The sequence below is a fragment of the Sander vitreus genome, chromosome 5 (assembly GCF_031162955.1).
Source record: "Sander vitreus isolate 19-12246 chromosome 5, sanVit1, whole genome shotgun sequence".
Taxonomy (NCBI): domain Eukaryota; kingdom Metazoa; phylum Chordata; class Actinopteri; order Perciformes; family Percidae; genus Sander; species Sander vitreus.
Genome location: NC_135859.1, coordinates 2,227,454 through 2,239,487, shown reverse-complemented (window position 1 = coordinate 2,239,487; position 12,034 = coordinate 2,227,454). Strand labels below are relative to the sequence as shown.

Below are 12,034 nucleotides of genomic sequence, written 5' to 3'. Positions count from 1 at the left end.
TGAAGAAGACAAGCTCAGAGAAATGCTCTTTGCATTAGCCAGACACACAGAGGCCTCTGGTTCAGAGCTGACACACTTAAGGGGAGAGTCAGCGGGGGCCATGTAAATCAAGCCGGGGTGAGGAAAGATATAGTCCTGACCGGGGGCCAAACTAAGCAGACTTTAACATTACCCAGAGTCCATGTAAACAGCATGGAGACCTGGCAGATCTCTGTTTCACTTCCATGCAAAGTACGTGGTGAGGTCGGGGGGGAGGACGGGGAGGGGCGCACAGACAGATTGATGGTGATAGAGGTGGGGGTACACTTGAAGAGCTGTCCCCCTTCTTCACTAAATTAAAAGACCGCCTTGTCCTTTCCAACAAGAAATCCCTCAACCTTTGCTTTCAGCACTCAGGGGAGTGACAGAGCCGACTGGGCTGTCGGTGTGATCCTTGGAGTAGTTTGGCGAGGGGGAAACAGACAGTAATGGCAGATGTATGAGGGTACAGGGAGCATTTATTCCGCTCAGAGAGAGAGAAGAAAACTGCCAGAAACCTGAAGGGACAGGGAGTACACAACTGTGTTATGAATATAGTCGTGGAAGAAAAATGGGAACGTAGGTACGAGAGAATGAGAAAAAAAACACACACTGATTTATGTTTTTTCTTCACACCTCGTCTTTCATAAGGCTCCCTTTGGCTCCTTCTTGTCTCTGCTGATCGTGTGGCTGTAACTAGCTCGCTATCTTGCCTTCAGAGGTGAACCCACACACACACGCATGTACAACCCCTCAGCACCTCCCAGTGTTTTGACGCGGCCCTGGGCCCGGAGCTGCTGAGCTGCAGCGGCAGACACAGGGCATTGGAAATTTAAGTCGGGGCGTAGGAGAAATTAGGCGGGGAGGCAAGGAAATGGGATGTTGACTTGAACTGGCCCTGGGGGCAGCTGAGAGTCTCCCTGTGCAGCTCCGCTGGCTGCCTGACAGTTTGATGGAGCGAGTGGAGGCTTCCCCGCGGCCCGAGCTGCCGTCTCTAACACTGATGTAGCTCAGTGAGGAACAGATTGAGCCTCCAGGCATCGCTCTGTACTGCTACTCCCCCCCTCTCTTGCGCTTTCTCACTCTCTGTACTGCTACTACTACTCTCTCTCTCTCTGTCTCTCTCTCTCTCACTAATCCTGTCAAGCTAACACACAAAAACATGTACACACACATGCATGCATATACTATCGCACAAAATCACTTACTGTATGCACACACAAAGACACTTAGATACACAGAAATAACAGCAACACCCACAGAGAGCTTGGCTCCCTCCTTCCTTCTCCTCCCTACGACAGTAATGTGATGAGCACTACAGATGCTGTTTACTGAGCTCTGGCCGGCGCACAGGGGGAAGGAGGGGGAGAGGGAGGGTGAGATGGAGGAAGAGGCAGAAGGAGGTAGAGTCAGGGGGCTGGCTGGCCACCATAATGAAAAGAATCTGGCGGCAGCCCACTGTGTGCTGGTCATGAGAAGCATGTGCCGCCGGGGGGCTCTACTGCTAATTTCGGGGGGCAGACAAGCGTTTCACGCTAGACTTGTCATCGGGCCAGAGGGGGCATTCATACTGGGTGACAGCAATTGCGAAAGGGCGGGCAGGGGGTATGGGGAGGGGGAGCGAAAAGAGAGAGAGGGAGAAAGCTTCAGCTCCCTTCCCCCGCCTTGTACCTCCTGTCCCCCCCTCTGCAATGATCAAACGTTATTGTAGGCAGGGTGCAGAATTACAAATGAGTGTCCTGTGGCAACGGCTGGAACTGGATTTAACTGCTCTCTCCGCTCTGCTCTCCAGTCAGGTGGCCACAAGGTGCACACCTCATCCTCCAGCCCCTGCTGTCCAAACAGGATTCCATACTTGCAACTTCCTAGTTAACATGACAATAATAATCTGTTACAAAAGCAGACGGTTTATAAACCCACATATTCAGACACAGAGGTACTGCATGTGCGTTTGGCTGTGCCCCAACCTTAGGGTGGGCGATATGGATACAATCTTAATCTCTTTCTATCACTGTAATTTTCATTTTATATTACAATATATATATAAAAAGAGGAATAAAAAAATGGTCTTTTGGAAATTGATCTTAATGCCTTAATTAAAAAAATGAGGAAAAATCCAACCTTTAAGGACACAAATTTTGTTTGTGAATGAATAATGTATCATAAATAAATAAATGTTCTTCCTTAAAATACAGGGGCCATAAGTAAGTACACCCCTATGTTAAATTCCCATAGAGGCAGGCAGACTTTTATCTATCTATATATATAGTTATATATACATATATATATATATATCTAGATATATATATATATATATCTAGATATATCTATATATATCTATATCTATATATATATATATATATATATATATATATCTATCTATATATATATAGATATCTATATATAGATATATATACATATATATCTATATATCATCTATATATACTATATATATATATATATATATATATATCTATATATATATATATATATATATATATTATGACATACTAAATATACTAAACTCAATTTATGGAGCAGGCAGGGGAATCCAGTAAATTAAATACAGGACAAATCATGGTACATGCTTTGCCTGCTCGCTGATTTGCAACATTGCTCCCAATAGTCTTATTCACCCACAAAGAAAGGGATGGATAGCTCAGTATAAACAGTATGACAAACTCTGATCGTCTTATTGTGTATATCATCATACTGCCTAGCCTTCGCCCCGCCATGTCCTTGGTTTCTAGCAGCTCCCTCCATCTTCACAGGACAGGCAGTCTGTTAAAGGTGAAAGGACTGACGGGCACATCTTTAATCAGTGCCATCGACTGGCCCGAGGATTTGGTGCGCACTTGGGGTTTATCTCTCAACTCGGCTAGATAAAATGATCACAAAGTCATTAAAAGAGTTGGGAGAGATAAGAGAAGAAACCGAAACAGAGTGAAAAGACACCCTGTCAGCCCAACCCCTACATTATGAGAGAGAGTGAGGGAGGTGGAGAGATGCAGAAGCTACCAAGCAGCTGGCAGCCTTCCCCTTAAAGAGAGAAGCGGCTGGCTCTAGTCTGGCAGCCAGGAGAGGCAAGCAGGGGACAAGCAGGGATGAAAGGAGGAGCGTGATAGATGGAGTCAGTGATGAAAGGTGGGTGGTTGATGGTAGATGAGTGGATGTGGGATGGGATGGGGGGATTTAGCTTGCGAAGGAGAAACTTCTGTTCATTGCCTCCGACTCAAGCAGTCACATGAGAGACATAGGAAGGGATGGGAAACAGAGAAAGACAGAGACAGAGAGCAATGTAGAGGAGAGAGTAGGAGAGAGTAAGGGAGGAGGCAGCCACATTGCACATCTTCAGGCTGTGAATAATTTAGAGGAGCACTGGGGAGACGAGACGAAGATGAACAAAAAACACTGGCAGCGTTTGACCTAGAGCTGCCGCTACATCAGTGCACATCATAGCGCGGAGAGCTCTCTCTCTCCCGCTCTCACTCTTCCTCCTTCCCTCTTACGCTCTTCATCTGCCTCCCTCTGTGTCAGGGAGGAAACAGCTGTACGCTATTCTTGTTTCACCTCACATTCTATGAAACTCAACAGAATGGCTGACAACTTCGTTTCGTAAGGATCTCTCGTTCTCCCTCCCTGCGCTGGGCACGTCAGAAGAGTCGGAAGAGCAGCGCGCAAAACGGATGCGTCTACATGCAGAGTATACGGGGGGGGGGGCGCGAGGGCCGATGCATGTGCATGACACACACCAGAGGCTAATGATGCCAAATCATGATCAAATCATGTGAGAGAGAACATCTTCACGGGATCAAAGCATCGACTTCAAAGAGTTCACACTTGATTCTAGCCACCTCGCTGCCATCACTTCTGTGATTAGTATTGTCAGCTTTAACACTCCACTAGTGTTGAAACAATTAGTTAGTTTTAATTATTGATACATATTTATCAAGCACAATGTCTTCTATTTACTTCTAGCCTGCGAGGATGTGCTGCTTTTCTTTCTGTTATATCTTAGTTAATTGAACATCTTTTGGTTTTGGGCGGTTGGTTGGCCAAAAAAAATGCAATTCAAAGACGGGGTGGACATTTTTTCTGACAATTTAAAGACATAATAAAGAAATAATCAACAGATTATTTAGTGATGAAAATAACCATTAGCTGCATGTAGTTGGTAACTAAGTCATTTTTGAAGAATTTGTTGATCTGTGATCACAAAACTACTTACGAGATATAAATTATTCAATTCTATAAACCTAATATATATTAATATATAATTATTAGAGTATTTTTTAATTTACAACTCATAAAGTGACATTTTTTGCGAAAAATGTCTTGCACGATGCCCACATGGACACAGTCTGTGTCAAAAGACATGATGCAGTGTCAGAGAGGGAACAGTACTGTGAGCAACCAAGCAGTGGAAACTGTGGACAGCAGCAGTAAATAACAGCTGCCCTGTGATTAGGCACACAAGAGGTTAAACAGAGCTCGTTCACGCCGCCTTTGTCAAGGTACCATGAATCACCTCACCTGCTGAAGTGAGAGAGAGTGTGTGTGTGTGTGTGTGTGTGTGTGTGTAATGAAAGGACCACTGGGCATCTGTGGTGGGTGTGACAGTTGGGCGGACAGAGGGCGGTCTGATCAACCGAGAAGGGAGGGGCCATTTATTACTGTAATTAAGGAACCGTGGGAGTAGAGGAGCAGAGATTTTAAATGCACACTGATATGCACATGGAGTAAATCTCTTTATTTGGTAGGAATGATTGTGTGAGGCGAGTGGATAAATAGTAAAAACATGAGGACTAAAGATGGCAAACAAAACATGAGGTAACTCGGTTCCCTCTCTTTATTTTTTCACCCCCTCCCCCGCTGCCCCTCCCTCCCTCCAACACCCTGTCACTCCCTCTCCCACTGTCTTCTGCTCGGTCTGCGTGGCTGATATTAATGGGACGTCCCTTGTTTGTAAATGTGCCAAGTTGTGTGCACCGCTGCGGGCTGTCTATTATAGCAGGCCTCTGGGGCAGCATTTCCATATGGCGTCACATATGGCACTCAGCAGCATCAATTAATGTTGTTATAATACAGATTTTTATGAGCTAGGGTTTTACTCCTTTCCTCTCTTCTCTACCCCTCCACCCCCTTCCTTTTTTTCCCACCCACTGTCGCTGATTCTTTGATTCTTCAAACTGCCTCTCTTCGATTCCTCAAACCTTCGACAGCCTGGCTTCGGAACAGTAGAGGATCCGCGAGGTTTTCAGGGACAAATTCCGAAAACTCCTACCAGCTCTACTGAACGCCGCTCAAAGACCTTAAACATGACTTTGTTCCCACTATACAGCAGAAGAGAGGTAACACCACTGCCAATCTGAGACTTCGATCAATGGAATATGAAAGAACATGAAAGAGGTAAAGACAGCAATTACACAGACTGAAAACTACGTTAGATAATATTACATATCTGCAAACAAGCACTGCATTTTACAGCACCTATTGTAGTTTTGGTCACATTAGACCAGCATCAGGGCATATTAGTGTGTTAAATTAGGCCTGTGTTTATGCACAAAGCAATAGGCAGATGGATGTAAGAACAGAATCTGAGGGGCCTTTTTGTTCCCTGGTGCCTTTGGTGGTGGATCTGACAGGAAGGGAACAAGGGCGTAGCAAAAAGCCCCGCTTAAAAAGCTCCCAGCCACACCAGCCTTGTCAGCGACGCCACAATTAGAGACTAGATCACTGGCGCTTCCCAGCGAGAAACATCTCAACACCACTCCTCAATGGAACTCTTGCGTTTGAGGAACACACTCAAAGCTGGGGTTTAAAACGTTTCGGATGGCTAATCACTCTCAGGATGAAAGGCCCTGGCGTGTTCGTTTGTCTCAGCGCGGGGAGCTTCCCTTGCCGTTTCTCTGTCTCTGATTCTGATTGTTTTTGTTCGCTTCTTTTTCAGCAGGCAGGCGAGGCAGGCGAGCTGGCAGGCAGCGCTGTTTGAAGGTGCAGTCAGACCCGAGTGCAGGCCTGATGCTTTGTAGTGATATTTCCAGCAGCACAATCTCATTACTTTTTGACGTGGGGGATGCGTGCAGGGGCGGTTTGTCATTTCACGCTGTCAAAAGTTCCGTGAGGGAACGAAGACGGGAATGGAACTTCAATGACCTGCATGCCTCTGGCTCATCAAGACTGAATACATTAAACAAAAAAACAAAAAAAAAACACAGATAAAATCCAATGAACCAGATCCTTGAAGATGCTGGTAAACTTAATGTCCAGTCCCCAGGGGTGCTGAAGGAATCACTCATCTGGAATCTTTGTAATTGGATCTATTTCACATCTCCTATACCTGCCACTATACATGCCCTGAACCTAATTAACCAAACGCACAGCACTGCATATACAGGCAGCCAGCACGTATGCGTATGTAGCTAAGACAAACAGGTCTTTGTGTCTTAAGAGGAAAAGTCCTGAGGGTAGCATCCCACACCTCTCAAAGATGGTGAGAGCTTCTGGACGTTTTCACATGGGACAATTATTGGCAGCTCCCCCCTTAAAAACAAACTGTGTGTGTGTGTGTGTGTGTGTGGTGTGTGTGTGTGTGTGTGTGTGTGTGTGTGGAGGGGGGTCCTTCGAAGTTGATTTCACACAGAGTTCTTTCAATGCAGGGAAAAACTTTGCTCTGTTTAAGAAGCTGCCAGGCACTGATTGAAGCGCCTGGTTACTAGCCTGTTGCTGGGGTGACTGTCCCAAAGTGCTTCCTGGGTAATTTTCGAGGTCACTGGTTTGTGCACGCCTATGTTGTGCAGATGGGCCCACCCTCATTCAGGGCCCAGCAGGAACTCTTTCATTAGCCCCAGTGAATGGCCTCATTCATCCCCTTCACCTCAATTGGTCACGCTGCGTCTCCGCAGAGGGCCCGGCACAAAGTTTTCTCTCTTTCCACTCCATGATCTTCCACGCACCACCCACCTTAGTCATGCTTCACTTCAGGAGCATGTGGTGGCTGAAGCTTCAGGCCTCATCTTTGGCCGCAAACTACCTTGGACCGCCTAATAGATGGAACGGAACTGACATTGCCGTCTCCGTTTATCTTAAAGAATGTTAAATAAAAACACCGTGTGACACATTATTGAGCAGTGTTAACTGCATGTTTTTTTTCATGTTTAGGAAAATGTAATCTTACTATAGAAAGTTTGCAACATTAACATATGTGCATAAAAATAAGTATTTTGTAAGGCTCTCTATGACTTCCAGACTCCTATTTCTATCTGAGTGTTGCACAAAACCCCCCAAGGAGCCGTTCCAGCAGAACTCAGAGCTATTTCATCCCTAAGTTGCCTCTCTCCTCCACTGAGTCACTCCTGGAACTGCAGTGCTTAGCCATGCTAGTGAGTCCTCTACTCTCTGCCTCTTTTTGGCCCTCAAGTGAGCCTCAGGTCTGGCCTAGTGAGAAGTGACTAATTGTCTTAAGTTGTTAGTGTGCCTGGAATGAGATCCACTTCAATCTGCGACAGGGTGCACAATAATTTTGGTTCTCGCTTCCTCCTGCTCCCCCCTCTCTCTCTCTCTTTCTCTCTCCTTCTTGCAGCAGATTTACCCCTTCTGCTTCTCAAGCTACTGAGCTGTAAAATTGAGTGGACGGCAGGCAGGATAAAGAATGAGACCTGGCATCGTGGACGCACTAACCTTGAGGAGGGCCACTGCTGCTGGCTGCACCTAAAGAGATGGAGACAGAACGTCAGCCATATTGGACTGAGGAAGGTTAAAAAATGAGGAGGGAAGAAATACCAAAAGGTAGAGAAAAAGGTGGAGACCCTTGCTGAAGAAACAATAGGACAGCTTGGTAAAGCAGGGCTAAATCAGCACGGACATAGCATGGACATACACACTACAAATACATGACGGGGTGACAGAGAAAAGGGATCAGGTATTATTTAAACTGACCTTGTCTCTTAAGTTCCTTGTTATTCCTCACCTCCATCTTTACTTTTTAATAAACTATGTAATGTCCAGCCCTGTTAATCCTTTAGCTACTGTAGTGTACCTATCAACCTTTGCAAATCATGCTGAACACTTAAAATGTCTGACAAAACGTAATTTTTTTTGTGTGAAAACATTATAATTAAGCATTATAAAAACGAGCTCCGGAGCATTCTTCCTAGCAGTTCAAACAAAACTATCCTTCGTTATGAAATCAACTCTTGTAAGGAATCTGAGCAATCAATTACTATGAATCACAAATACACTAGCTGCAGTTTAGATGTGAACAAATGGAGCCTCAGTCCCTTACAGATGATATTAGCGTTCTGAGCTGCTCTCTCTCCACGAGAGATTAAGCAGGTTTGTACTCTCCCAGGCGGGCAGCGCTCCCCCCTCCAGGGTGCTGCACTATCATTTGCAGGAAAATTACTTCAGTAATGAAGAATCCAGGCCCATAAATCCTCATGGCCTCACCTTCCTTCGCCTCCCAAGTCTCGCTGAACAGCTAGTAAAAATTCCCTTTAAAAAATTCATAGTGCAATTTTGCTCAAATCCCTCCCAGCAAGCACAATTATGGAACTTTCATCTCAATTGATTTATGTCCTGGGCTAAGAGAGGGGGTGCATGTGTTGGAGAGGGGAGGGCGGTTGTGAAAGGGGGAGAAAAAAACAAGTGGTAAATCATTGTTTTTAAAAGGAAAGGCGTGAGGTCCTTTGTCACTTTGACAACACTTTACATGTGTGTTGTAGTGCATGCGACGGAGAGGTGCATGGATAAGGGGAGGAGGAAGAGGGAAAGGGAACGTCTGAAGGGGTTTGAAAGCAGGATTGAAATGGCAAAAAAGGAGGAAGAGGAGGGGAGGGAGATGGGGGGTGAAAGGAGCGGTATTCCACTTGATTAATAACACTAATCAAATTATACAGTGTTCCACTGTGCCCTGAAATCTGGGGCCATAATGTCCTCTAATGGCGAGGTTCATGGAGCTAAACTTCAGAGGGAAAACACGGTGCTGACTGCTGCATGCCTTAATGAAGGCAGTAAAACATCCATTTCCAGAAGCCATGAAATGAAAGGCAAGATTGTAGATGTGCACCCAGTGGCTCTCCCACTGCAAAAAAAATGGAAGGCTGTTAACACAAAAGACAGTGTCGGAGAGAGAGAGAGAGAGAGAGAGAGAGAGAGACACACACACACACACACACACACACACACACACACACACACACACACACACACAAAAAGACACAAGACCTTACCAAGAGAAATGAGGGAAAGAATAGTACAAGAGAAGAGATTTAAAGGGCAAGAACACCAAGAGTAAGGAGATATAAAAGGAAAAGGGATGATGAAGTGAGGATAGAAAGACGGATTGGTAGATGCTCTCAGTGCTTATTTCCAAAGAAGTTCTCTGCTGGCATGAAGACAATCTGTGTCTGCTGATTATGGATGAGCCAGGCTGCTTTACTATGTCTGTTAAACTTAGTGCTGCTGACAGCAGCCACAATTCATCCCTATTTAGTTGCTGATGCACCTAACCACAGCATCCTCCCCCTCATCCATCTCAATACCACTCCATTAGAGTATTCCCTCTGTCCATCCAGGCATGCATTCTGTTGATCCATCTATCTATCCGTATTTCCATTTGTCTATCCAGTCACGTGTGCATTCGTCTATCCAGTCAACTTTCCATCTAACCCTCTGTCCCTCTGTCTGTCCACCCATCTATCAATTCAACCAATGTGGCATCAAAACAATATTGCTCTGACCTCAGCTGTCAGCGAGTTGCTGTAGGTGAGAGGTTAACTTGTTGTTTCTAGGCATTATGCCACGAGACGGGCACACTTTAGGTCCGACATCAAAATCTAAGCACAACACGTAAAGATCACTATGGCTCTAATCACAAAGTGAAGTCCTGCAGCAAAAAAGTCTGCTGCACTAAAACTAGCTGAAACTCCAGACACTTAAAATTCTTACAAAAGCATTATGGTTTACATTTAATCTACTAAATTGCACATGCTACAAACAATCAAATCAGCCTTTGCATCTTGCATAACGCAAATGTTGTTTGTAGTCCTTGGGGCAAAATTTCATCTGGAGAGCAATGGGAGTGGGGGGAGAGAGCAACAAAGCTGAGAAAACACAGATTGCTATTGTTATTATCATCATAATTACAGTTGTGCTTATCATGCAAGCAGCCTCAATCAGGATGAAATACAGTTTCATTTGGTGCAGCTTCCTGTTTTGACTGGCTTGAGTTTGGGAACCACACACTTGGCTGGTGTGCCAAAAACTCAATCAGGCGCAATTACATAGCCATCAGATAGAAATGTAATTGATTTGAAAGCTGACATGAGATATAACTACATTACAGTGGAGGCACCGTGGGGAGGCTCCTTGGGGACAGGGCCTACAGGGAGCTCATTACCGCCAAGGTTTTGAATTATTGAGTGCTAAGGCACTGACATTGAGGAATAGAGGCAAACGATTGGCTGTTACAACTCGGCAAGTGTTTATCTCGACTTACAGCAACCTAAGACATCTGAAGGAGTGATCTGCCCGTGCATGAATATTGCAAGGGGAGAAGTTGTAATGGTTCATAATTGAAAGGGTTCAGGCCAAGGTAGCGTCTGTGGCAGCACATCATGCCTGCTATTTACATATTTAGTATTTGTTATGGGTTCAACTAAGGCAAAACTACAATATCAGGTCCTGCCTGTGGGTCCTTTCCAAAGCAATATCACTACCTCGTCCTTGGGTCACATATTTAGCGCTTTGGTTAGCATTTAGTTTGTGGAAGCATCACATGTCACACCCAACCCTGCACAATGAGAGCTGTGTTAGCTCTGCATGGTGCTTTCCAAAATGTACTTTCCCTTAATTAAACTGTGCTTGTGTTGCCTAGCTTGGTTGTTGCAGAGCTTGCTGGTTAGTTTAACAGAGAAACTAGAAGAAACATGGTGCTTTATGTTAATTTGTCTGTCTTTTTTTTGAAGTAATGCAACCAGTCCTATTATTTTAGCAGACACATTTTAGGTGTTTCCACTTTAGAGCTTTACAGACACAAAGAGCTTAAAATTAGGTGGCAGCCTCTCTTGGGATGGAGGGGGTGAAGAAGCACATCTGCCCGACCCTGACCACCAGCCTATGGGTCTTCCCTGAGATGCCGAAGGGTGACTGGTGAGAGGATAAAGATATAAGTCACTGCAGAGGGGCCTCAGCGTCCCCCAGGAAACTGGCGACTGCCTACCTCTGGGAGAGCTATGCCCCCTAGGCTTCTGCTACTGATCTCACTCTGTCTCTTTCTCTCTTTCTACCACTCTAGTCTCTCTCCTCACACAGCCCTCCTGTGAGCTTTCTCACAAAAATGAGAACTCAATTAATTCAGGCGAAATGAGGACGAGGGCGGAGGAGGCCTAGGGAGTCCAGAGAGACAGAGAACAAGCAAGAGAGGGAAGCCTAACAGAGCTGCACGTCGATCCGCGGCCTGGAAACGGCAAACAGTGCATGGGGTTGGCTGTGCATGTGCATTAAGTCTTTAGCCAAGTTAATCTTGTCTGCAGTTTAAACATGGGCTGATGAATGAACGCTCCTCATTAAAGAAGGGGATGCTGGGGGAAATATAGACGGGTCAGAGGGAGAAGAGAAAAGAGCAAAAGCCTGAAAGAGATGAAGACAGAGCAGAGATGATTAAAGACATGCTGACACTCAATCCCCTGCATGTTGTTTATCACATGGATGCAGGGAGGGTCTCACAGTTCACTGACTGACATTCTAGCTCTCATGACACAACGATGACAGACGCTGTAGATGTAAAATTACAGTTGTATCGTCTTACAATAACCTACATAGCATTGGGGATAAACAAACTGTGGTGTGAAAAAGGGCCGCATGTATTTCAGTTTATGAATGTGACCTATGACCTACGACCCTGTGAACAAGGACCTCATGCTAGACAACAGTCATCAGTCTTGAGTGAGCCCGGTCACCCTGCCTAATGCTATATTAGGGTGCTACATGCCGCCGCACAGCTCAGCTAATTTTC

The 12,034-nt window shown here is 45.3% G+C and overlaps 1 protein-coding gene across 10 annotated transcripts in view; it reads right to left on the bottom strand.

The window, feature by feature from the left end:
- fbrsl1 (fibrosin-like 1) overlaps positions 1-12,034 on the bottom strand; it is a 293,183-nt gene that overhangs the window by 98,768 nt on the left and 182,381 nt on the right. For 7 of the 10 annotated variants that reach the window (XM_078250014.1, XM_078250016.1, XM_078250008.1 and 4 more), the window contains one exon: positions 7,699-7,728. The exons of the other annotated variants lie outside the window; for them this stretch is intronic. In XM_078250014.1, the coding sequence (XP_078106140.1) occupies positions 7,699-7,728 (30 nt within the window). The remainder of the gene's footprint in view (positions 1-7,698; positions 7,729-12,034) is intronic. 10 annotated transcript variants of the gene reach the window in all.